The sequence below is a fragment of the Nerophis ophidion genome, linkage group LG21 (genome assembly GCF_033978795.1).
Source record: "Nerophis ophidion isolate RoL-2023_Sa linkage group LG21, RoL_Noph_v1.0, whole genome shotgun sequence".
Taxonomy (NCBI): domain Eukaryota; kingdom Metazoa; phylum Chordata; class Actinopteri; order Syngnathiformes; family Syngnathidae; genus Nerophis; species Nerophis ophidion.
The window spans coordinates 22089697-22117405 of NC_084631.1; the positions used below are offsets into that span (position 1 = coordinate 22089697).

The window sequence follows — 27709 nt, forward strand, 5'->3', positions numbered from 1 at the left end:
AAAAATACAATCTAGACTGGGCTCCTAAAGGGGCCCAGTCTGGAGTGGGAAAACATCCTCCATAGCAAAGCACATATACATGTTACAACATACATCTCGAGATATCTAGCAACAGGGAAGGTAGTTCAAGGTCATGGTGGTAGGCCGCAGCTCTCAGGCACAGACCATCCATTCATCACCCCTAAGGGATTTGCGTCGAGGGCGTTGGGTTGGGTGGGGCGGTGTATGTGTGGCGTATATTTTTTTGTTGATGTGTGTGTGTGTGTGTGTGTGTGTGTGTCTCTGTTCCGCAGCCTTGATGTATTGTGCAGTTGTTAGTCCAAAGTCAACAACAACAGGTGTGTGTTCATGAGAGACAAGAAGGGAGTTTGTTGTGTCTTCGCTGCAGTGTCCTTCGGGAGAGTCTCAAAGCCAGGGAAACAATCCAAGTGAGAATGATTTGTATGCGAGTGAAAATAAAATTTGCTTTTCACTCTAAATTGTCTATGACTGGTCCTCAAACCTGCGTGGTAGACAGTCCGATGTAATCCACAGTTCTTCCCGCATCCTCCAATCATTTGTGGCAGCTTTGGGGTACTTTGAAGACTGCCGGCAACTTCCAATTTGTCGACAAACCAGAGCAACGCGTACTTCAATCAGCAGATGTCCTGTTGTCATAATTCCGAATAGGTGGATATCTTCCTCCTTCTTTGCCCAAGAGTCCGTCGTGTGTACAGCATTAACCGCTTCGTCACGACAGCAAGTTCCCCCAAACTCAAGATCTTGTCAATTTTGTTGAGGCCTGTTAAATAGTTCCAATGTTTAGATTTGGAGAGCAGTGCAAAAAGAGGCAGCAAGAAAGTTAAGACAAGACAAAACAAAGAAGCAAGCAGGAGAGGAAAGGGGAGCGTCCACCCTCGATGAGTGCCAGAGAGAAAGAAGTGACCTGTTTGAGTATTTTTTCCTAAAAATGCATTTTAATTCCAATATAGGCTCCAGCGACCCCGGAAAGGGCAAGCGGTACAAAATGGATGGATGGATATATAATCATGCATTTAAACTGTGCAACGTCAGATTTCTTGAATGAGAAGTCAATGGGGAAAAAAAGAGACGCCCGCCCCCTTTTTCGTCCAGTTCTCGCGATGTTTGCCCCTTGTTCGCGTTCACCGTCGACGAGACGAGCCGTCTGGAAATTTGTCTCGTGGTTTCGACACAAAACATTTTTGTAAACGTTTTTCTCCCTTTTCCGGGCACGGTTGTGGTCTTATAAATCCAAACACGCTGCCCTCGGTTGTCGGAACCAAACCAGTAAGTGTTGCTAACTACCCGTTTTGCAGTTTGTACGGCTCTTGTTTTTTTTTTTCTTTGGCTATCTTTCTGCACAGCGCGGCCTTCACACACCACTGCTGCAAGCTACCTAGCAAGCACACCGCCGGCTCTTTCTGCTCACAAGTGGATGTTTTTTCAGTGCCCAAAACACTAAAACAAAATGTTTCACATATTTCACGCATGTTGTGTTAAAGAAAAGTACCCAGATATAATTAAAATGAAATATTGTTCACCGCCGTAGTTTTGCGAGGGGGCGGGGCGGCGAGGCTGCTAAATGGTAAGCGAATGATGTTACTTTACGATACCAAAAATCTTGCATGTCAGAAAAAGAAACGCATTTTAGATTTTGGGACGAAAACTTTGCATATTATGAAAAACACATTTGTTAACAGTCGTTTATTAGCTTAGGGATCACTCTACGCAACATTACGCTCGACGAGGACGACCCCTTTTGTCCGCATAAAAGGGTTCTAATAAACCTCTTCACCATTTTGTAAAGGAACTTTTATTTTTTAGTAATTGTATTCCCTGAAAATAAAAGATCCACTATAGGTAAATCAAACTAGCGCTGCAGAAAAATAGTTTTGTTTGTAGCATTATTATGGTATTACCTTTACTTATAAATGAAGTCCATGCCAGCTCCTTCCGATCAAAAGCATCGATAACTTGTTTATAAAAGTCTTCCTTATCTTTCTTCAGTTTTAAAAGTCTCTGTCTCGAGGAAGATCTTCCTTTAATATAGGGCTCGGCGATCGGATATGGCCTTTTTTTAATAGACCGTATCACGATATACGATATATATTACAATATTTTGCCTTGTACTTGAATGAACACTTGATGCATAAAATCACAGCAATATGATGATTATATGTGTATACATTAAATATTCTTCTTCATACTGCATTCATATATGCTACTTTTAAACTTTCATGCAGAGAGGGCAATCACAACTAAGTCAATTGACCAAAATTGTATTTATTAAAGGCCTACTGAGATGAGATTTTCTTATTTAAACAGGGATAGCAGGTCCATTCTATGTGTCATCCTTGATCATTTCGCGATATTGCCATATTTTTGCTGAAAAGATTTAGTAGAGAACATCGACGGTAAAGTTCGCAACTTTTGGTCGCTAATAAAAAAGCCTGGCAGACGATGTGCGCGTGACGTCACGGGTTGTGGAGCTCCTCACATCGTCACATTGTTTACAATCGTAGCCACCAGCAGCGAGAGCGATTCGGACCGAGAAAGAGACGATTTCACCATTAATTTGAGCGAGGATGAAAGATTTGTGGATGAGGATAGTGAGAGTGAGGGACTAGAGAAAAAAAAAGGTGAGGGCAATGGGAACGATTCAGATGTTATTAGACACATTTACTAGGATAATTCTGGAAAATCCCTTATCTTCTTATTGTGTTACAAGTGTTTTAGTGAGATTATATGGTACCTGAAAGTCGGAGGGGTGTGGCCACGGGTGTGGTGACCGCCAGTGTCTCCGGTGGGAGGAGGTAAAGTCCGCAGCTGCAGGAGGAAGCAAGCTCCGCTCATGTCTACGGGAAGAGCCGACTTACTGCCACAACTTTCTCACCAAAACCTGCCGGTTGACATGTGGTAGAGAACCATGTTTGCTTGACCGCTCTGTTCCATAGTAAAGCTTCACCTTCGGGAATGTAAACAAGGTTTGTGTTGCTAAAGGCAGCTGCTTTACACCGCTTCCCACCGACATCTTTCTTCTTTGACTTCTCCATTATTAATTGAACAAATTGCAACAGATTCAGCATCACAGATGTCCAGAATACTTTGTAATTATGCGATTAAAGCAGTCGACTTTTAGCCGTGAGCGGTGCTGGAAGAACATGTCCGCTACAACCGGTGACGTCATGCGCACGCGCCATCATTCCGCAACGTTTTCAACAGGATAATTAGCGGGAAATTTAAAATTACAATTTAGTAAACTAAACCGGCCGTATTGGCATGTGTTGCAATGTTAATATTTCATCATTGATATATAAACTAGCAGACTGCGTGGTCGGTAATAGTGGATTTCAGTAGGCCTTTAAGAAACTTTTATTTTTTAGTAATTGTATTCCCTGAAAATAAAAGGTCCACTGTAGGTAAATCAAACTATCGCTGCAGAAAAAGTTTTGTTTGTACCTACTTTTATTTTATATTTTACAATGCTTGGAGATAGGGCTTGGGCGCTATGGACGAAAAAGTATATTGATATATTTTTTTTACTTAAACTCGATATTCGATATATTTTTCGGTGAAAGTATACATATAAAGATATTCATTTTTGAACAATATTCAGTAAATTTAAGTAAATGACAACTGTTCTGTAAACAGTCAGTTACATTTTAATTAACCCAGTTTGTCAAGATGTGTGTTAACATCACAGAAAATAAACTGTTTAAGTAGTACAGAATTACATAACATAAATAAAATAGAAATATATTTTTTCTACGTAAACTAAATAACGTAATTGTGCAAATATTACCAAACGTCTCAAACGCAGATTAAATAAAATACATTTGCAGGCAGGCACTTTGTGATTTCCCTTCCTGGTTTGATGACCCCCCCCTATTTTTCCTCTGATTGGCCTGTCCCTAACCAATCGTGACTCATCATAGTAAACAACCAACCAATTATGGATGCTCTTAAACTGCAAGCAAATCTTGGAAGGAAGAAGGGGAGGGGTTTATTAGCCCATGAGGGCGGGGACAAGGAACACAACAAATAAGTAGCTTTATTATATCGATATTACGATATTTTCTCAATTGATATCTTGTTTAAAAAAGATAACGATATATCTTACAAACTCGATATATTGCCCAGCCCTACTTGGAGCAGTGGTTCTCAAACTTGTTTTACAAAGGCCATCATAATAACCAACGTTAAGAAACAATAGTGTAGTAGGCATAGGAGTTCATTAAATGCAAGGGAGAGGTTTTATTTGTATTTTTAATATTTTTGGCCGCTGCAACATTACACAAAATCACAATCATCACCAATAATGATAGTCCATATGCAAAACAAACCAAACAGCCCAGTTGCAATCGGTTGAATGCCCTGAGAATACAATGACCTGGATGAATGAGAACATCTGTAGATCATTTATCAACTAAACACGTATTGATGTTTTTTTTTAATGGATCCATCCATATGTGGTGGGGAGGAGTTCCACAAATGGCACACTCGTATGTATGAAGATTGATGTAGATTTATCCAGTATGGATGTTTTGTAGTGAACAATGTCGTTGTCCGGGTACTTGAGAGTAATGTCGTTAGCACCAAGCTCCAAGGATGGCTTGAAAAACAAATACTTTTATAAGATGCAGAGTTGCTACATCCCATCTCAGCATGCAAGGTTTGATTGAGTCTTCAATCTACAAGAGACAAGGTTCTTTTTTTCTTAAGTCTGCTGAAAAGGCAGAGTTTAACAATACCTGTTCCACTACAGATTGGTGAGGAATACTTCACTGGAGGTTTTATGTTGGAATTTTGGATTTAAACTCTGTCCTTGGAAGGGAGAAGATCTCTAGACCAGCTTATTATATACAGTCGCCTGGCAGTCTTCTTGTCAAGACTTGTGATTTAGGGAGTCCAGGTAAGAGTGTTAGTGATGGTTACACCAATTAGAGTGACACCCTAGCCATACTTACCATACCTATTGCCTGCAATACACTAGGGGCGCCCAAAATTGTTGCCTCCAGGGTCTAAATTGAAAATGTGCCAATGAGCGGCTTGCCAAACATAGACATTTTAAGCATACAGCCGCTTCATTAAATGGATAGCAACCAGTTAGCCTTGCAGACATGGCACCATGATTGTGTGAGCTTGAACGAGGTCGATATGAATATGTATAAAATTAGGGGCACCCTTTGGCAGCCCAAAAGAAACGACTTGGCGGGCCAAATTTACATCTTTAACCCTAGTTTGGGTATTTCTTAATATACTATATATTAGAAATTAGAGTTGTATGTTGTAAAAAAAATACAACATTTAAAAATCCCTAGAAAGAGATTGGGGTTGCCAAGCTTACAAGTTGCCTCTTTCAGTTTCGCATGTCCTGAAACCACTACAGCGCTTGAACCTTTGATATTCTGTCCACATTGTTAGGAGTTTTTTTCCCGTGAGTCTTCCATGTCTTAGCACAACCAGCTGTAGGCTATTCAAACATCACCGATAGAATAAAATGCACAAAGTAGTCCGACGCATTTAGCACTGCCAAAGTTGGTATTTGAAATAGTTGACTCCTCCAATTACCACCCCCAGCTCATTTAGTCTAAAAATGCTTTGAGAAAGTTCCTGTGGAACAAAAGGTGTTTTTGTTTACAATTTTAAATACAGTGGTGCAGTACTTTGATTTTTTTTCCAAAAGGTCAGACTTAGGAGTTGGTGATATGGCCTAAAATCTATATTATGGTAATATACTGTAGCCCCTTATGATAAAAATAAATCTCAATATCATATTTGGCATATAAATAATCGAAATATTTCAAAACGAGACACACCTAGAATGTGTCATCACCAACTCTTATCGTCAACCAAATTTATATCGTATATCATCAATATCAGGCAACCCTAGTCAGACAAATCGTACAAAAACTGTATTTCTTCCCCCCTGCAGACTTAATGCTAATCAAAATATTTTGTGCAAGACACCCAGAAATATTAAAACAAAACCCTTTTTGGAGTGAATAAATATAAAATGTTACAAGTATAAAGAGTTACATGCCAAAAAGTACAAATGTTCCGATCGGGGTTTTAAATTGCCGTTCCTGATTATCCATGAGTGAGATCAGCCAATATTAATACTGATTACATTTATTAACTGTAATTTGTTCAATTTATTGATTGTGTGTGCTGTTGACGGTGTAACAATTTTAACAGAACATTTTTAACTGGTTCCTTATTCTCTTATATTACTTAATGTAGAAGCAAAGTCAATAGTACAAAGAAACTAAACAAAAGCAAAACTTAATCTATTTTTTATATCCTGTAGTTTTTGCCCTCAAAGGCCTTCTGTGTCTAAGGAATTATTCCTTGAGTTTGTAAACATTAAAGTACCAGTAGAAAGGGAAAAAAGTTGACTGCTAAATTGTGTTTTATTGTATCCATTAAACTATATCCAATTGTGTTTCCGATCCGCAAAGTATGTGGAAATACTATCCAAAACATGACAAAATGCTACAATTTCTGATGGCCATTTTGAATATTCTGCTCCTAATGTCTTCGGTAATTTCCGTAGTTTCGGGGTCGGATGACCTCACGATGGGAATGCTTCTGCGCTCTCACCATATGCACACATCATTTATACTGGAAATACGCAAAAAATTGAGATGTGAAGTATCATTCACTATCCTCATGTAACACACGTACACATGTTTTTTTTTTAAGGCAGTCTATTACATAATTAAAAAGTCTCTTAATAATTGAGTCAATGGAGACTCTATTCCGCCCTCAAAGCCCTCTAAATAACCATCCAAAACCCACCAACAATTCTTAATTTACATATAGTAATCTGATTATTAACCTAATATTTGCCATATAGCGCAAACGCAGACCAGCTATTTTTTTTAGAGGTGCATTGATAACAGAGAGCTTATCATACTGTACTGTGAGCCAGCCAGTGTCCTGCTGCTGCATCGCGTCTTGGCTCGTCAACGGTATTCTAGATTATAAATCATGCCTCTCATCTGGATAAGAGGAGGATTTGGCCATGTATCTAAACCTTTTTCATCTGTGACATTCAATTTATATCCGAAGATGGAGACAAAGACACCACAACCATAGACGGTGTCTGCAGGCAGAAACTTTTCCTTTAAACTCTGTGTGGACAATGCATAATTATTCATCTGAATGGGAAGATATGAACATCCAATCAGTCATCTCAGTGAGAGCAGACCTTGTACAGTAGGCAATCACGCTATCATGTTCTTAGTTTCTATATCTTGTTTAGCACTTAGCATTGCTATAGTGTTTCACAAAAAATTTCAGTTATAAGTATAAGATAAAAAGTATAAGGTTCTGGGTCGTAATCTGTGTTGGCCCTCACAAAGCATGCATGATTAGTAGGGGTGGCGAAAAAAAAAATTTGGAATGAATCACGATTCTTATTTGTAACAATTATCAATCTACTCAAAAAACCAAAATATACTTTTCTTACTTTTTTAAAATCTTTTCTGTACAGCCACTTAGGCAAATTATATTGTTTTTGTAGATGCCCATGTGTGATACTTATCTTGTTACCTAATTTGTGTTTGACTTTATTAAATGTTCGGGTATAATTTTATTGAACAAAACCAGTTTTCTTTTAAGTAAAATATAAATTTATCGGAGCTGTTTGTCTATTTTATGGAGAAATGTAGTTAATCATAGAATGGCACACAACGTTGTTAAAAAGTATTGATTTTGGATCAAAAATCGTATTGAATCATTAATCGATTCTGAATCGAATGGTTACCCCCAGGAATTGAATTGAATTGTGTGGTGCCCAATGATTCACGGCCCTAAAGATTAACATTGTTATAGGTGGGGAAGGGATCTGTGGTTCCCACCCCTACATCCCCGGATCACGCGATGAGCTTGCTCATGTTCGTTTAAAATGGCTCCTGAATCTCTTTGAGATTTATAGTATTTTGATCATATCTATTTACTCGCAAACTTTTGGTGTAATAAATTAGAATTGATAATAGCTTCAAAATAGAGGAAACTTGTTTTTAACAAAAGGTGTAGCAAAATTATTTGGAAAATAGAAGTATATATCTAATTACACCTGTATCAATTATATACTGATACTATCCCCTGTTTCAAAACCACCTATTTATGTATCAGTCCGCCCTCTTCTTACATATTGTGTACTGCAAATTGTGTCAGTCAGATGGGATCAGTGTTGTGAAATAAATCTGCCATGGCCAGTCCCAAGCGTTTTATAAAAATTGTCCGATGCCGATCGGCACATCTCTACCGAAAACACACAGTCAAACGGACACGGTTATTTTTTGGCTGCACAGTAACTGAAATGGTAAACAAAGAGGAAACGTCTTCCCTAGAAAGTGGGGCGTGGAGAAATTGAGCTACGGTTATGAAGAAATGTACTATATGAATTATGATTAGGTGCTTTGTTAGGGAAAAAAAGGTTAGTTGATTATAAAATCTGTTTCTTATTTAATCATTACCCTCTACCAAAGAGGCGCAAAATAGTAGCAACATATCAGTGTGAGATTCCATTTTTTTCATAAAATGACTAAAACATCTGAACGTGTCCATTTTGGTCCTTTGCATCATTTTTTTAACTGAAGCTTTTGTTTTGAATCTTATTTTTTGTTAAATTGTGTATGTGTTTATAATTTCCTTCATCACAGCAGAATTGTGAGTGGAGAAACAAATTTGGAGAAGAAAGCTCCATCGTATAAGTGTATTACAATTATTTTGAATCAGGAGAATGGCTGCCGCCGAGGTGAACGGTAGTTCTGCCCTAATAAGGGAGGAAGAAGAACCCATGGATGTTACAGGGACACTCTCGGAAAGCTACCAGATACTCATTGATGCTGGGCTCCCACAGAAAGTTGCGGAAAGTCTAGACAACATCTTTCAAACAGGTGAACAGCCCACGTGGAAAATACAACATTTTCCTGAAATGTTTGAAACTAACCTTATCTGTGGTCATGTAGGCCTGGTGGTATATGCTGAATTGGATGAGAGGGCTATTGATGCTTTGCGTGAGTTCAGTGAAGAGGGGGCACTTGCTGTGCTGCAGCAGTTCAGAGAGAGTGACCTGTCGCATGTACAGGTAACGACACAAATAGAGCCACTGTGGGTTTTCAGTTATTCGTTTCAATTTGAATCTCCCTTTTCATTCAGAACAAGAGTGCTTTCCTCTGTGGAGTAATGAAAACTTACCGACAAAGAGAGAAGCAAGGTAGCAAAGTACAAGAGTCCACCAAAGGGCCAGATGAAGCAAAGATAAAGGTATGGAAGAGTTCAGAATTGTGTTGTAAAATTTTGCTTCTAAGTCATGACATTCATTCTGTTTGTGTGTTCATTATTAGGCTCTTTTGGACCTGACGGGATACACTTTAGACGTCACTACAGGGCAGAGGAAATATGGAGGCCCCCCGCCTGAGGAGGTTTTCAAAGGAATTCAACCAGGGATTGGGACAGAGGTAAATATATACAAATTTACCGATATCTACACACTAAACTTAAGGAACCTGTAAGGGTCCCCTCAGAAAAAGTACTGTAAAAACTAATTTTGTAATCCATCCATCCATTTTCTTCCGCTTATTCCCTTTTGGGGTCGCGAGGGGGCGCTGGCACCTATCTCAGCTACAATCGGGCGGAAGGCGGGGTACACCCTGGACAAGTCGCCACCTCATCGCAGGGCCAACACAGATAGACAGACTACATTCACACTCACATTCAAACACTGGGGCCAATTTAGTGTTGCCAATCAACCTATCCCCAGGTGCATGTCTTTGGAAGTGGGAGGAAACCGGAGTACCCGGAGGGAACCCACGCATTCACGGGGAGAACATGCAAACTCCACACAGAAAGATCCCGAGCCTGGATTTGAACCCAGGACTGCAGGAACTTCGTATTGTGAGGCAGACGCACTAACCCCTCTTCCACCGTGTAATTCCACTCTAAAACCTTTTCCTCTTAGTAGGGCTGGGCCTTTTATTAATATCTCGACATTTTTAGGCCATGTCACGATATATATCTCAATATTTTGCCTTAGCCTTGAATGAACACTTGATGCACATAATCACACCAATATGATGATTCTGTGTGTCTACATTAAAACATTCTTGTTAATACGTAATTAATATATGCTTATTTTAAACTTTCATGCAGAGAGGGAAATCACAACTAAGTCAATTTACCAAAACTGTATTTATTAAACATTTATTAAGCAGTGGCACAAACATTCATGTCATTTTCAAAACAGAAAGTGCAAGATTGTCAGGGACATTTTAAAACAAGCTATGAGTGCTCTTTTGTGCATGATGTCACTAAGATGACATATCAAAACAACACTAAATTAAAGTGCATTTTTTGTACAGAAGGCCACTACAATAGTTTAAAAAAAAAGAAAGTGCACTTTAGTGTGTGATGCCACACAATATATTTCAATAACTGTCAAATAAAAATTATCTCTTCCTGTTGACTATTTTTTTCATATGGTGTTGATCTGGAAATAGTTTCTTCAGTATTTTGTTGGTGTGGCACCGAACGGAGATGTTGACATGCAGCAGAGTTTCAAGCAGTCTTCATTCTCTAGCGGGTGACTTTTCAAATGATGCCACATTAGCAGTGGTGCTACTTTTTGTAGCAATGCTTTTGCCGCATAGTAGTTCAACATCTTCCCGCTTGAAGCCAAACCACCGGCAGACGATGGACCCTGTGCTGTTTTTCTTGGGAATTAATTATTCCTTCATTTGTTACCTGATTCGCACATTCTCTCTCGTATTACCACCCGCATCACTCTGCTAGCATCACAGCAAACGTTACCATGTCTTTACCTGTCGGCTCCACGGGAGCATGTGACGTTGCACACATGACGTATGTAAGAAGGTGCGCTTGTTTTAAGTCTCTGTGAGAAGGAGAGACAAGAAAGAGTGGGAAACGCATGCAGTGTAATGCCCGCAGCTAAAAGCAACTGAATGAGAACGTATAATCGAATATCACGATACAGTCATTTTCTATATCGCACAGAGACAAACCCATGATATATTGAGTATATCGCCCAGCTCTACTTCTTAGCATTACAAGATTTGTTTGGGGACACAAATGCCTACATTCAAAGCCCCCATTGAATCATTTGGACGCTTTTAAAAGGCACAAAGCTAATTTCTTTTCTCCTCAGCAGTCAGAATGTGCCTGGGAGAGAAAATGCCAATCCAGAGGTTAGCAACAGTTGGCAGGCTTATTAAAAGTTCCAGAGGGATTTTGCAAGTTTTAACAGGCATTTTTTTTTTAAGTCAACATTTTTCAATGGTTTTCATTTGTTTTCTAAAACTGATTATCCTTATTGACTTAAACATTTATAATTACACCTTTGGACAATTTTCTACAATTAACCTGACATGAATGTTTTTTTGGATATGGGGTGAGGCTGGACTACAAAAAGATGTGAACTGGGAGAACATTCAATCATCACAGATATGCTTAGAAACCTCAATTTTCTAAATGTGAGGCAAATATTACTAACCACTCGGCCAGCATGCGAACGTTCTTGATTATCAGTCTATTGTAAATCAAAGTTTACTACTGTAAAACATTAAAATAACAAAACACTATTGCATTCATTGTATATATTTTTTAATCAAGCACAGTTAGTGTTATACTTATACTGACACCATTGTGTCATGCCTTTTTCAGGTGTTTGTTGGAAAAATCCCAAGAGACTTGTATGAAGATGAGTTGGTGCCACTCTTTGAGTCTGCCGGCCCTATCTGGGACCTCAGGTTAATGATGGATCCGCTTTCTGGTCAAAATAGAGGTTACGCCTTCATTACATTCTGCAATAAGGATGATGCGCAAAAGGCTGTGAAGCTTGTAAGTACTCATGTTGCATATTTGGCGAAATACACTTTACATCAACATTATTACTGCATTGTAAAAAAAAAAAAATCAACCTGCTGAAGTATTGGGACACTTCCATAATCTTTTAGCATAGCGCTAGTGCCATTGTGGCTGGCCTAGATAAATACGGAGATTTACACATTGTCCATATTGCAGGTATAGTTTTAAGAAGATAATATTTGATCACAATTCCTGCTTTTGAAGGTTGCTCATTTGTTGACTGTCTGTTTGTTTATCTTCTAGTGTGATAACTGTGAAATTCGCCCTGGGAAATACTTGGGAGTGTGTATATCTGTTGCAAACAATCGCCTGTTTGTTGGATCTATCCCAAAGAATAAAACTCGAGAAAGTATATTGGAAGACTTTGGCAAAGTTACAGGTCAGTTTCAATATCCAAGAGTAGGATTTGTGTGCAACAAATAATCTAACAAATAATTAGAAAATATTATATATTTTGTACTGGACTACTGGGACCGAACATTTTCTGATTTACCTTCCAGAGGGTCTTCAAGAAGTGATTCTGTACCACCAGCCAGATGATAAGAAAAAAAACAGGGGATTCTGCTTCCTGGAGTATGAGGACCATAAGTCTGCTGCACAAGCACGTCGTCGGCTCATGAGTGGAAAGGTCAAAGTGTGGGGCAATCCAGTAACTGTGGAGTGGGCCGACCCTGTTGCTGAGCCAGACCCGGAGGTTATGGCAAAGGTAAGTGTGACATAGTTTTATATACATATCAGGCATGTGAAATCTCCGCGAAAAAGACGAAATCAGCGTTTTTAAACAGTCATTTCCGCATCAAAATTTCACAGGGTTTTTAATTGAAATATTGCAACGTGCAACAACACAGGAAATGAGTCCCATGAAAACCCGTCTGACTGGAACTCTTTAACAAGAACAAAGGATCCATAGATGAATTATGTAAACCCACTACAATATATATAAAAAAAAGAAAGATCAAGCAACATTTTAATGCATGCCTCGTTGTTCCTCTTGCCTAAACGCCGGGGTGAATTGCAGAACAGGGAGACGATCACGGGTGCAGAAACAAGCTCGCTAGTTAGCATCAGCTCGCTGGCTTGCTTGTTGTCGCTTGTGTTAGCTCTCTCTCCGAGCCACAACGTCGCCGGTTTTCTACTTTGCTGTTAATTATATTTGGATGATTACAATATGAACTCTGTTAGTTCAGAATCAGTTTTAGTTCTAGAGCATTTATTAGTAGCAAGAAAAAAGGTATATTCTTGACGTGACTGGTATAAATAAACAGAGGTCATAACACCGCAATTATATTACCAGAGGGGGCTATTGGATGGAAGTTGTCAAATGGGAAACGTTTTCTGGGTTCTTTGCATGCATGTTATAGAATTTTACAATCCATTTTCAATGATAATAATTTTAGTTTGTTATCTACTAAAAACAATTACGTGGTACATTACATGGGACATGTAATTGTGAAAGACAGCCAGAAGAGGTTGGTAGATGATAATAAATCTAAATGTAAATTATAGTGTAGAAATGCACCCAATTGCACGAAATGTAGTCTTGATTTTTAAAATTTAATTTCAGGGCTTGCGTTAAAGCACATGGTACCGATAGAAATCTTCCATTCTTTTTTGTCAGTTTTCCTCTTTTTTTCCTCAAAGAGTGCTCACATTCCTTAAAATGTAGAAGAGCCATCTGCAAATAATAATTTTAAGTTTTCTGTGCCCTTGCGGACAGGGTCGGGTCCCTTTCACATTTGAACTGATACAGTGAATTTAATTATATTTATATATTGCTTTTTCTCTGTTGACTTTACATTGAGAAACCCATTATCTACATTTAAGCTACATTCAAACCAGTGTGGGTGGCACTGGGAGCAAGGCGGGTGATGTATTTTGCCCAATGAAACAAAGGTAGTGACTAGGATGGCGGAAGCTTGATTCAAACCAGGAACCCTCATGTTTTTGGCCGTCCGCCCTACCATTTGAGCCATGCCACCCTGTTACCAATTTACAGTATTTGGAAATCGATACCGGCACCCTAGTGTCCCAACTTTGGGTATTTTTGTGTTTGTTCATGTGGAAATAAATGTTCATTTGTTTGATTGTAAAATCTTTTTTTTTTACATTGAAAACTATGCTTATAATAACTCTGTTGTCCAGTTGTTATATTTTGTTTTCTTACACTTCTGAGTCTTATTTGCAAATACGCATTAATTTTAGTTGGTCCTATGTGTTGCCATAGTCAGGAGGTAGTCTATTAGCATTAAGTTGAATGTGCCAGTTTTGTCTTTTGTTGAGCCTTACAACATTTGCATGAAGCTTTTCCCCAAATTGGCAATATAGATATGGTGGTGGGGGAGTGGCTAGGAGCGTGGCCAATATGAAGTCATCATGTATATGATCTCATGATTAAGTCGATTGCCAATGATGCGTGTATTTTCTTTAACAAAGCTAAACAAATGTTACACATGTAGCACCTGTACCGCCCCTCTGTATTAGCTAGATGGGAGTAGTGGGTGCTTTGGTATCTATACATCTGTGGTTTCTTATCGCAACAACCCGTCCGACCAGTCCGACTGTAACTCTCTAACAATAACAAAAGTTCAGTGAGTAAATTATGTGAACCCACAAAAAAAAAAACAATAGCATGCAAACACAATTTGCCTCTGTCGCAGGTACTGGCTGTTCCTCTTGCCTAAAGGCCGCACCGAATTGCAGGACATGGCTTTATGTCCTTGTCAACAAACGTAGTATTATTTAAATGGCAAGTTTGTTACTTCTATCATTGATTTGTTGTGCAATATTTCCTCCGACACCTGTAGTTGCTAACACACAGTGCGGTTTGTGTCAAGTGGTCATGAAAAAAAATTTCCTTTACTGACCAGTTCCTTCAACTAAGATGAAGTATCATCCGTGTTAGAACACTGATTGTGTGAACTAGGAGGCACAGCCCCGCTCCCCTCTGTGCATGGCGCAGGAAGGGTGGGGGTGGGAAGGATACACACAGCTCTCGGCGTGGGTGATAAATCACTTGTTTATTTGGTTATGGGTTAAATTTATTTTAAACATGCTATACAGATGGCCGAAAATTTTACTTTAGTTTTATCATATTTGGATGGATTTGTTTTAGGAGCAAAGTGCGATGAAAGGGGACTCCCTTTTTGCACAGGTGCGACAGTTTGTTGTTTTTTAAGTCACACTATTTTAAGCGCATTCGCGAGTAAGTTTGTCACACCATACACCATCTTATTTGGATGATTACAATCCAAACATGGTCTGTTCCGAACCAGTTGTAGTTCTGGATTATGTATTACCGTATTTTTCGGACTATAAGTCGCAGTTTTTTTCATAGTTTGGCCAGGGGTGCGACTTATACTCAGGAGCAACTTATGTGTGAAGTTATTAACACATTACCGTAAAATATCAAATAATATTATTTAGCTCATTCACGTAAGAGACTAGACGTATAAGATTTCATGGGATTTAGCGATTAGGAGTGACAGATTGTTTGGTAAACGTATAGCATGTTCTATATTTTATAGTTATTTGAATGACTCTTACCATAATATGTTACGTTAACATACCAGGCACGTTCTCAGTTGGTTATTTATGCATCATATAACGTAGACTTATTCAGCCTGTTGTTCACTATTCTTTATTTATTTTAAATTGCCTTTCAAATGTCTATTCTTGGTGTTGGGTTTTATCAAATAAATTTCCCCCAAAAATGCGACTTATATATGTTTTTTCCTTCTTCATAATGCATTTTCGGCAGGTGCAACTTGTACTTTGAAGCGACTTATACTCCAAAAAATACGGTAGTAGCCAGCAAGAAGGTATATTTTTGACGTGACCGAGGTCACAACAATATTACCCAAGGGGATGTGGCTACAGGATAGAGTTGCCAAATGGGAAACATTGTCTAAATTATTTGCATGCATGTTATAGAATTTTAAATTACATTTAGAATTATAATAATTGTCGTAAATTGTCTACTTACAAAAACAATAAACAATACCTGGTACATATAAGTGTCAGAAAGACAGCCAAAAGAGGTTAGTAGATGAGAATAAGTGTAAAGGTAAAATATAGTGTTGAAATGCAACCAATTGCAGGAAAGTTAGTCTTGATTTTCAAAATTTTGGGGGGGAGGCAATCTTCACGCAGATTGTCAATTTTCCTCTTTTTTTTTTTTTTTTTTTTTCAAAGGGTGCTTACATGCCTGATAATGATCAGCTAGCTGTTCATGTATTACTTATCCTACTCATCACGTCTCTTGACTTTCAAGTAGATTGTGCTGTGGATGTATTTTAGCAGTGGTATCGATCACAAATTTTTAAAGTGTGATGACAGGATTGTGTATGATTCCCTGTGCAGGTAAAAGTGCTCTTTGTAAGGAAACTGGCCACAGCAGTAACAGAAGAGCTCCTTGAAAAGACATTCTCCCAGTTTGGAAAGCTGGAGCGAGTGAAAAAACTAAAAGATTACGCCTTTGTCCATTTCGAAGACAGGGATGCTGCTGTAAAGGTGAGTCAAGCATACTTTTGAATGTTATATCCTGCGTGTTTTGAAATGGGCTTACCAGATTCTTAATGGAGCCAGGCTATGGATGAGATGAATGGAAAGCAGCTTGGAGGTGAAGAAATTGAGATTGTTCTGGCAAAGCCTCCAGATAAGAAGAGGAAAGAGCGCCAAGCGGCTAGACAGACCAGGAATGCTGGGTGAGCATGAGAAGCAAACAGACTTTCGCCTTCTGCAATAACTAGCTAACATCGGTTTTCATTGCAGGTATGACGACTACTATTACTACCCACCTCCACGCATGCCACCACCAGGGCGTGGTAGAGGGCGGGGTGGTCGGGGTGGGTTTTCCTATCCAGCAGATTACTATGGCTATGAAGACTATTATGATGACTACTATGGCTATGACTATCATGACTACCGTGGTGGCTATGAAGACCCTTACTACAGCTACGATGACGTATACAGTAGCAGAGGGCGTGGCAGCCGTCCTAGCAGGGGTGGGCCGCCTCAATCTAGGGCCCGCGGGGCGCCACCGACCCGAGGCAGGGGAGGTTATTCCCAAAGAGGGCCGCCCCTGGGAGCACCAAGGGGTAGCCGCGGAGGTCGTGGAACCCCTTTCCAGCCACAAAGGGGCCGCGGGCCTCGTGGGGCCCGGGGAAATCGTGGGGGGAATGTCGGAGGCAAGAGGAAGGCAGATGTGTTCAACCAGCCAGACTCCAAGCGCCGCCAGACCAACAACCAGCAGAACTGGGGGTCCCAGCCCATCGCCCAGCAGCCGCTGCAGCAAGGGGCCGACTATTCCGGTAACTATGGTTACAGTAATGACACCATGGAGTTTTCACAGGATACTTATGGGCAACAGTGGAAGTAAAGGCATCACAAAATTTTGGCTATATGACGACACAACATCAAAAAATACATTGGCCATATTTGTTGAATTGCTTTTTATTCATCCCTCATTAAAATTCTGTATGTCCTTAGCTTTTAAAAAAAAAAAGACCCCTGAATTGGCTTAAGATGATTACTCGTGCAAATGTGAAAGTTAACTTGTGGTGAGTCATTTACAGTGACATTGGAACACCTCTTAACAAAAAAACGGAAACCCATTTATTGATACTCTCTCTCCCCCTGATTACCTTAAAAACCAACAGTGAACTTTACCCAAGTGGACATTCATGGTCAATAGTCTTGAGAGGACATTTTAAAAAATGACATTGCCTTGCAGGACATTTTGTGTCCGTGTCCTTTCCCTCCCTTTCTTGTAATCCCTTTATTTGTGGTTCTCGTGGCTAAAGTACATCAGGCATGTACGCGGCACGACACAGCAGACTTTTTACCCTCCACTACACGAAACAATTCTGTAGGAACATCAAGTTTGAGTTAGTTAGAATATCCCAGCCAATGCAATGTTGCGGGTTGTTTGCTGTGATTATCAGAGCTGCGTACATTACGGATGTATTTGAGGCACCATAGTTACTTGGGGACTTGCTTGTATATAAATGCTTACCGTTAGATCTTCAGATTCCTTTTCTTTGTTTTTATTTTTTTTGCAACGGTGGAGAAAAGAATCCACACAGGAGGAGGAAACAAACATTTTGTAAGTGTATGCTTAGCTTTTTTAGAGGTCATCAAATTGTGCATTTTTTTTTAATTGATACCATAATTTCCTGTTTGCTCTGAAATTGCCCAACTAGAATTTGGTTTGGCTTACCTTAAGAGCCATAGCAGTTTGTTCTCTGGTGTTACATGTATTTATAACTTCTGCGTTTGTCCCGTTTCAATAAAACTCAGCTGAGAATCAATCAATCAATTGTCAAAATCTTAAATTCAGTGGTTTTTCATCCAGCAGCACAATTGAAGCTCAACCTCAATTCTCACATTGGGATGAAGATCTTCTGTTCCAAGTCAAATTCTTTGCCTCAAGGATAATCAGTCATAAGGCTGCAATTGGTACATGCAACAGGATGCAATAACTTTTAAAAAATGTTTGAAAAGACTTCATAAAGAGGATTTTAACCCTTTATTATTACGGAATGAAATTGTGCTATGAATTTCAACAACTTTCGAAGCACCAAACTTATCAAAGTCTTTTGTGTGCATGGATGTACAGTGTTTGATTTCATTACCTTGGTGGACTCCAAAATACTGACTGTTAGTGCATAACCCTTTAGTTTGAAACATTTTACTTTTTTTTTTGTCTTATTTTAAGACAATTTCTATCCAAATGCGGCATATAATTACATTGCATCCGGAATGTATTCACAGCGCTTCACTTTTTCCACATTTGGTTATGTTACAGCCTTATACCAAAATAGAATTATATCATTTTTGTCCTCCAAATTTTACAGACAATACTCCAAAATGACGATGTGAAGGTTTTTCTAATTTGCAAATGCATTAAAACTAAAAAATGTATCACATGTACGTAGGTATTCACAGCGTTTGCGCAATTTCGCACATTCCTTTTTGCTGCACCTCTCTAGCTCCCATCAGGTTGGATGGGAAGTGTTGGTTTTCATTCAGGATGTCTCTTTACATTGCTGTATTCATCTTAGTCTGGTCAGAACTACAGCATTCCTCTGTGGGGAGAGGAGAACCTTCCAGGACAACCATCTCTGCACCAATCAGGCCTTTATGGTATAGTGGCCGGACGAAAGCATTTTCTTCAGATAAAGTTTACCAACATGCACCTGAAATACTTCGACCATGTGGAACAAAATTCTCTGGTGTGAATGTAGGCATCATGTTTGAAGGAAACCAAACACCAATACCTTCTTTTCAGTGAAGCATGGTCATGGCAGCAGCTTGCTGTGGGGATTTTTTTTTAGCGACGGGAACTAGGAGGCTAGTCAGGATAGAGGGAAAGATGAACACAGCAATCTACAGAGACATACTAAATGAAAACCAATGTTTCCCATCCAACCTGACTGAGCTTGAGAGGCACGCCAAAGAGTAAACCTGCCCAAAAATAGGTGTGCCAAGCTTGAGGCTGTAATTGCTGCCAAAAGTGCATCAACAAAGTATTGAGCAAAGGCTGTGAATGCTTATTTAAATGTGTTGTTATTTTGTATTTTTTTTATTCATAATACATTTGCACATAAATTACTAACTTTAACAAAATGGAATACATTCATTGTTCTCAAAATTCTACAAACAATATGAAACGTTTTTTTAAATTTAATTTTTGTGCAAATTTATTACAAAATAAAAAAAATACAAAATAATAAATCACATGTAATGAAGTATTCAGAGCCTTTGCTCAATACAATTTTGTAATAAGGCATATGACTAAATGTTGAAAAACTGAACTGGTGAATACTTTCCGGATGCTCTCTTCACTCACTTTCCTCAATTAGGTACAAGCGCAGAAAAGAGCTGCTTAAAGATCTACATTTACAACTTGTTTATTGATGCGCTTGTAGGTTGCAGTGGAATATGTTGAATCATAATGACAGTTGTTGCTAATATTCAGAGGGGGGAAATATCACGCTCTCACTATGATGCAGTGCAGCAAACTATTAGGACCTAAATAAACATTACTCAAAAAGGATGTTTGCATTTTCACAACCAGGGTGACATATTTAACTGTTATGTAAACATCATTCTTTCAACACTGTACATCTCTCCACATAATCGTACCAGACAACTTGTTGTATAATCTGGATGATTTAATATTTTTGTAAACAGTGTATAATGTCTATTTAGTTGTATTGAACCCATTTTGCAGAAATCTGCACATCAGCTCGATCCCTTGCCTCTCCTTTTTGAAGACACCAAAGGATGTGACCACCCAAAAGGGTTAAAATTCTTCACGTTTTGCAGGTTCTTCTGAAGCAACGTCTGAATAATTAACACTTTTTTTTTTAATGCTGTGGTACCATTGTCTTTTGTTTCACGTCTGTCCTCTTATTCCAACCTGCTTAGGTGGAGAAGCAATGAGAGAGCAGCGCTGCTAGAGTGAAGAACTCACCTGAGCGGTACTCCAGGGTGAGCTAGCCTTGCACAAAGTGCTGTCTCCCCTCCTGTGCCTTATTGTAATCACTAGTCTTGCTTATGCTTTATTTGTCTATCTCCTTACTCCTCTCCTTCGCTCAAGTTCTGCGAGGGCCTAAAAATTGGGGGAATTGGCCCGAGCCACCTGGGTGCTGAAAATCACTGCAAAATGTTAAGACCCGCACCTGGAAAAAGTAGCCTCCTTTAACAGTCATCACACACATTCATAGGGTGTGGGTGCATGTCTTTTGCTGCTCTGGTAACACAGGGGTTTTTTTGCCTTCCTTTACAACAGGGGTGTCCAAACATTTTCCGAGTGCCGCATCCAGAAAAATGTATGCAATCTTTTACATTGGCTAAAAACAATTTAGGTCATGCTACCTCAGTTTTCATAAGTAATCCCTTCTGAAAGCCATTTATTTTCCCCACAAGAAATCCAATTACCGTATTTTTCGGATTATAAATCGCTCCGGAGTATAAATCCCACCTGCCGAAAATGCATAATAAAGAAGGAAAAAAACATATAAGTCGCATTTTTGGGGAAATTTATTTGATAAAACCCAACACCAAGAATAGACATTTGAAAGGCAATTTAAAATAAATAAAGAATAGTGAACAACAGGCTGAATAAGTCTACGTTATATGACACATAAATAACCAACTGAGAAGGTGCCTGGTATGTTAACGTAACATATTATGGTAAGAGTCTATCAAATAACTATAACATATAGAACATGCGTTTACATATACGTTTACCAAACAACCTGTCACTCCTAATCGGTAAGTCCGATGAAATCAATGTTTATTTATATAGCCCCAAATCACAAATGTCTCAAAGGACTGCACAAATCATTACGACTACAACATCCTCGGAAGAACCCACAAAAGGGCAAGGAAAACTCACACCCTTATAATCTTATACGTCTAGTCTCTTACGTGAACGAGGTAAATAATATTATTTGATATTTTATGGTAATATGTTAATAATTTCACACATAAGTCGCTCCTGAGTATAAAAAAAACTTTGACTTATAGTCCGAAAAATACTGTATTTTTTTCCAGACACTCCATTAAATTACCAAAAAGCACATTTAATACCACAGAATACCATGAATTGATTTACATGGACCCCGACTTAAACAAGTTGAAAAACTTACTCGGGGTGTTACCATTTAGTGGTCCATTGTACGGATTATGTACTGTGCAATCCACTAATAAAAGTTTCAATCAATCAAAAAAGAAAAACAATTGTAGTTTTACACGTAGAAAACAATGCAGGGTACATATAATTCTAGGGTTTTCCAGGCTTTTACAAAATAAAAATGATTTCATTTTGCCACATTCATTTTACAGCTTGTTTCAACCCAAACTGAGAACACTGATTTTGTCTGAAAATTAAAGTATGTCCGTGCCATTCCACGGGCGGCCAAATCCGACCCGAGAATGACACCAGACCAACTCACGTGTTCAGTTAAAAATAACTTTTTGTGCTGCTGATTCTTAAAAACGCTAGAGCCTCATCCTACAAAGCAGGAGTGACAAACTCATTTTACTGAGGGCCACATCGCAATTATGTCCGCTTGTATTAATACATGCCAATAGATACATATATATAATAGCCTCGTTGCCATTGTTTTTGAACTTATATTGTTTTCTTAACAGATGATGGATTACTTGTTTTGAAATCGTAAGTCAGGGTTACAAGCAGCGATTTATGTATACATTTTTGATAAGCAAGATTCTTGTTGCAGATAATATTTAAGTGTACAACTTTCGAAGTTGCGTGCAGTCTACGTTTTGTCCGTCGAAATTGAAGAAACACATTTTTTTCTACCTTTTGCAGGCCATCTAAATTTTGTGGCAGGCCATATTGTAATGACATGGCTCCTATATATTTTTGTTCGGAATATCTCACAATATAAACAGACAAAAATCAAATGTCACCTGCAGATTACCATGATTTAATTAACATGGATCTCTACTTAAACAAGTTGAAAAACTTATTCGGGTGTTACCATTTAGTGGTCAATTCTACGGAATATGTACCGAACTGTGCAATCTACTAATAAAAGTTTCAATCAATCAATTAAATCAGATGCTGGTTCTTAGGAACATAAAAAATATGAGTACCGTAATAGTTAACAAAGATGTACGGCCCCCACGTTTTTCGCTTTTCTGGAACTGTCCCCCAAAAGTAGTTGAATAGCCTTGCAGTTATTTACTGGAAATGTAGCGCCCATATTCAATTTCACACCTCCACAATTGTAAATAACAATCTGTTGAAATATCAGAATCATTTTTATTTGAGGTTCGAGGTTCATAAGGAACCAATACATTTGGTTAAATATACTCCAGGACAGTGGTTCTTAACCTTGTTGGAGGTACCGAACCCCACCAATTTCATATGCACATTCACCAAACAATACTTAAGTGAAAAAAAAAATTAATTCTAATTTTCAAATTCAAGAAAAAAATAATGTTTTTTTTTTTACCTGTGCACAAAATGAACCATGCGTGAACATCACCTTATTCAAAGAACAAAACCAACACTGTGCATGAACTCACAACAAATTACACACATTACCATGTATTGATTCACTTGGACCCCGACTTAAACAAGTTGAAAAACTTATTCGGGTGTTACCATTTAGTGGTCAATTGTACGAATATGTACTGTACTGTGTAAACTGTACAGTTTCATATAAAGTATTCTCTTCTTTTGCAATCTGCTAGTAGAAGTTTCAAACAATCAATCAAAAAACCTGCAAATCAGATGTAAAATTAGAGGGAACATTGTTTGGGGGTAGGCATAATCCGCTGACAGGGAGAAGTTTTTATTTACACGATAAATCGGATGTGTCTTTACCTCCGTGGCGTAGACTCCGCCGATCCCCTGGGGTTCGATCGAACCCAGGTTAAGAACCACTGCTCCAGGAGTTGCCACTAAAAATAACACATTGGTTAGCAGATAGTAGTTTGTTTATTATGTGTTTTTTATTTGTTTGTGCAATGAGAAAGGTAGATGATTGATGGCCACCTATCTAGTTGAGTTGAGTTGGAAAAGCACAAATAGGAGAGGACAATAGGTAAACAAGCTACTGTGCCACAGCTTCCTGTGCGATTCTGCGTTGCCGAACCTGCATGTTTATTAGCAAGCAAACTCGGAAAGTGTTAGTGAGCTCTTGGTAGCTTGTGAACGACTTGTGATAGACCCTTGATGTAAATGAGGAAAGAAACAGCCCACACATGGGATTCTTAATGGACTTGAGACGGTATACTTTTAGTAAAAATCCAATTATATGAAAACTGGGGTACCACTATATATGCCAAGCTGTCTAAACAAAACATCCACATGTGTGTTATAGTTGACAATGCATCTAATTAATAATGATTCTATTTTAGTTTTATAATATGTGGCGATCCAGTGATAAATAAGATGCGTGTTGAAAAAGGCCCCCCTTGGACACCTCTGCCTTACAAGATGCTGCATTCACTGTCACGCCCCAAAATAAGAGATATACATGTTAACTAAATTGACTCATTTTGGAAACTGGCTGTAGCACACATGGTGATTGTACGCTTTGCTGCTACAAGATGAGAGTAAGTGGCTCTGCTCAAGGTAAACCACGCAGGTAAGCTTCTTATGTGTGGAGCCAGCGGTTTTTCACATGGATTTGTTCGGTCGTCTTGTTTAATTTACATATATGCATCAACCATATGGTGACCAATGCCTCTAACATCAGACATTGTGTCTTTATCTTGTCTATATGTTGCTTCTTGTCACCTGTAGAAGCAGTACTTCCCTAAGACACATGGACTGATGGGTAAGATGTCATTTTGAAAGTGCTTTTTTTTTTTTTTTTTTTAACCTTTTAATGTCAAGTGAAAATCGTAAACATGCCTATTTCCCCCATTGTAGATGAAGCCTCCACAAGCTGCAAGGAATCCTTCACAGTCCACAACATGCAACTAAAGGGTACAAGTAAGGAAGATTTGTGGTGTAATGCAAGGTTTTGTCTTGTCAAATTCACGTTTTAAAGGGGAACATTATCACCAGACCTATGTAGCGTCAATATATACCTTGATGTTGCAGAAAAAATACCATATATTTTTTTAACCGATTTCCAAACTCTAAATGGGTGAATTTTGGCGAATTAAACGCCTTTCTATTAATCGCTCTCGGACCGATGACGTCAGAACGTGACGTCACATAGGTAATAAAGCCGCCATTTTCTCAAACACATTACAAACACCGGGTCTCAGCTCTGTTATTTTCGTTTTTTTCGACTGTTTCCCGTACCTTGGAGACATCATGCCTCGTCGGTGTGTTGTCGGAGGGTGTAACAACATTAACAGGGAGAGATTCAAGTTGCACCACTGGCCCAAAGATGCGAAAGTGGCAAGAAATTGGACGAAATTTGTTCAAAATACGAGGGTGTGGGGAAAGCCGACGAAATGGTCAGTCGTTTGTTCCGCACACTTTACCGACGAAAGCTATGCTACTACAGAGATGGCAAGATTGTGTGGATATCCTGCCACACTCAAAGCAGGTGCATTTCCAACGATAAAGTCAAAAGAAATCTGCCGCCAGACCCCCATTGAATGTGCCGGAGTGTCTGCACATTTTACCGTCTATGCTATTGCAGACATGGCACAGAGATGTATGGATAACCTGCAGATGCATTTCCAACGATAAAGTCAACGAAATCACAAAGGTGAGTTTTGTTGATGTTATTGACTTACGTGCTAATCAGACATATTTGGTCAGGGCATGACTGCCAGCTAATCGATGTTAACATGCTATTTAGGCTAGCTGTATGTACATTTGTAACTATATTTGCATCCAGCGTTTCCCTCCACCCACATTTAATGCCAAACAAACACTTACCAATCGACGGATTTAAGTTGATCCTGTGTCACAAGATGCGAAAGTCCTGATCGTTTGGTGTGCACATTTTACCGGCGATGCTAAGGCAGACATGGCCGAATAGCGTCAATAGCTATTCGCTCAATAGCTTCAGTTTCTTCTTCAATTTCGTTTTCGCTATCTGCCTCCATACTCCAACCATCCGTTTCAATACATGCGTAATCTGTTGAATCGTTTTAGCCGCTGAAATCCGAGTCCGAATCGGAGCTAATGTCGCTATATCTTGCTGTGCTATCCGCCATTTGTTTGTATTGGCATCACTGGATGACGTAACAGGAAAATGGTCGGTGGCTTCACAGATAGCGAAAATCAGGCACTATAAAGCCTTTTTTCGGGATATTCCGAGATGGGTAAAATTTTGAAATAAACTTTGAAAAATAAAATAAGCCACTGGGAACTTTTTTTATTGGTTTTAACCCTTCTGAAATTGTGATAATGTTCCCCTTTAACCAAAGTAAGGTTGTTGTTGTTTTTGTTCCTTTGACATCATTGTAATATTTCCTGATGTATGTTTACCATATGCAGAGCCATAGGAGGCAGATGGCGGGAGATGACCACACGTCACATTCCTGCAGAGTGCAATCATCTGATAAGTTTTGTTTTTTTACATATTGGTCTGCTTTTTAATTATTGTCATCTATAATTCTACTGGTACAAGAGTAAAGGGATCGGTTTATGTAATCGTTATCACAGATGTCAATTTGTTCCATGGTCCTAATTAAAATGTAGATTATTCGATGGCTCCCTCATGAATAAATAAATGAGGGTTGTCATACATTCTGTGAATTGAAAAATATATAAATATGAAAAGCATTGTCATTTTTAAGCAGATTACATCATGAATTAGCACATTCACTAACATTGCTGTGGTTTAGTTTTTTGTATGTGTACATTTTATTTCGCTTTTATAATATGTTGTGTTTTTTAGTTTTGTATAAGGCAATTTTTGTTTTATTTTTACTAAAAATGAAAAATGTGCACTTAGTACGCCTGTGGATGATTCAAAACTCGCCATCTTGTCGAAGTAGTGAGGAAGGACTAACTTGAAATAATGGCGGCTGAATAGCAAACCTTTGTCGTGGAAAGAAATAAGCACGCGGGAAGTGGTTAAAATGGCGATCGTCATTTCCGGTGAGTGAGTAAGACTCATCCATTTGGGACAGAAAGACACTAACCTTTGAGTGTGTGTATATATATATATATGTATTTATTAAAATTGTTTTACCGAAGTGTACTTTTGTTCAAGTCGTTTTGTCAGAATCCAATATGAAAGACCACTTCCATTCCGACCATAATGACACAATTTGAATGAAAAGTTCGCATGTTACGCAATGAATGTCTATAAAAAGCAACTGATTGTTTTAGAATGTATTAACGTCAATAAAATATATGGTTGATTACACTAAGGTGATTGTTTTATTTCTCAAAATGACACATTTTTTAAACATTCATTTGCACTAAGATCCGTGTTGTATGGTGGCCTGGAAATGCCAAACATGATGAGACAGATGAACACAAACTAAAAGGCAATCACTTTCCAATTTCAGAAAAACAATTAACAAACCCCGAAACCTTTTATAATTTTATACCTGTCATTCATTTATAATCAATGAGTGACAGGCAACCAGTCATTAATTTCGTTCAAGTGCGTGGAGTTGCGCATGAGCAAGTTAAGACCGGGCGGATGTGTACGAAGTAATTACTTCATTTAGCCCTTTTCCGGGTTATGAAGTTGTTTTGGCTTTTGTTAGTTTTTCCCAAATTGTGAAGTACTTTGCCTTTTGTGGGATTTTTTTTAAATTGTAAACCTTTTTTTCCAGAAACTATAAAATGTTTCGTCATTTATTTTGTTTTCTATATTTGTGAAATGAGTGTTTTTGCACTTCCGGGTCACCGTACTGTTGCAAAGAAAGCTGACACTGGCAAAACAGCGCTCTCACCTGGCAACAAATGGGTAGCGTGAGACTGATTGATTGATTTAAACTTGTATTAGTAGATTGCACAGTACAGTACATATTCCGTACAATTGACCACTAAATGGTAACACCTGAATAGGTTCCTCAACTTGTTTAAGTTGGGGTCCACGTTAATCAATTCATGGTAAATTCAAGACAATTCAAAATAGTAGCATAGAATCTTGTTTCTGTTTGCTGAAAGCCAAATTTGCCTTCCATTATAGTAGTTTTGCAATTATATGTACCGTATTTCCTTGAATTGCCGCCGGGGCGCTAATTAATAAAAAAAAAAACCTCTTCTCACTCCTTCGCTTACCTAAGGCATGCGGCAAAAGTAAGCATGCGCTAATTATTTTAAAACCTCTTCTCACTCCGGCACTTACCAAAGGCATGCAGTAAAAATGTGAATGTGATGTAAGCTTGGACTTTAAAT

General features: G+C 38.6%; 1 protein-coding gene across 7 annotated transcripts; it reads left to right on the forward strand.

Moving 5' to 3' along the window:
- The first annotated feature begins 1122 nt into the window (after positions 1 to 1122).
- Positions 1123 to 26727, forward strand: LOC133539872 (heterogeneous nuclear ribonucleoprotein R-like). Of its 7 annotated transcripts, none has more exons than XM_061882147.1 (16): positions 1123 to 1287; positions 8749 to 8909; positions 8982 to 9100; positions 9172 to 9279; positions 9360 to 9473; positions 11692 to 11868; positions 12139 to 12274; positions 12396 to 12601; positions 16255 to 16404; positions 16480 to 16598; positions 16666 to 17204; positions 20129 to 20239; positions 20326 to 20388; positions 24185 to 24218; positions 24314 to 24376; positions 25847 to 26727. In XM_061882147.1, the coding sequence occupies exons 2-12, from the start codon at positions 8753 to 8755 to the stop codon at positions 20167 to 20169; spliced, it is 1866 nt and encodes a 621-aa protein (XP_061738131.1). In that variant the 5' UTR covers positions 1123 to 1287; positions 8749 to 8752; the 3' UTR covers positions 20170 to 20239; positions 20326 to 20388; positions 24185 to 24218; positions 24314 to 24376; positions 25847 to 26727. The 7 variants fall into 7 exon arrangements, with proteins under 7 accessions (XP_061738131.1, XP_061738130.1, XP_061738132.1 ...); XM_061882146.1 differs by having other exon boundaries at positions 20129 to 20223; XM_061882148.1 differs by having other exon boundaries at positions 20129 to 20223; positions 24314 to 24370.
- The last annotated feature ends 982 nt before the right edge of the window (positions 26728 to 27709 follow it).

Bases quoted from the DNA above. Each gene is read 5' to 3' on its own strand.
- LOC133539872 (XM_061882145.1), top strand. From the start codon at position 8,753: ATGGCTGCCGCCGAGGTGAACGGTAGTTCTGCCCTAATAAGGGAGGAA. The intron at 9,101-9,171 runs GTAACGACACAA...CTTTTCATTCAG, and splicing joins GTGACCTGTCGCATGTACAG to AACAAGAGTGCTTTCCTCTG. The intron at 12,602-16,254 runs GTAAGTGTGACA...TTCCCTGTGCAG, and splicing joins ACCCGGAGGTTATGGCAAAG to GTAAAAGTGCTCTTTGTAAG.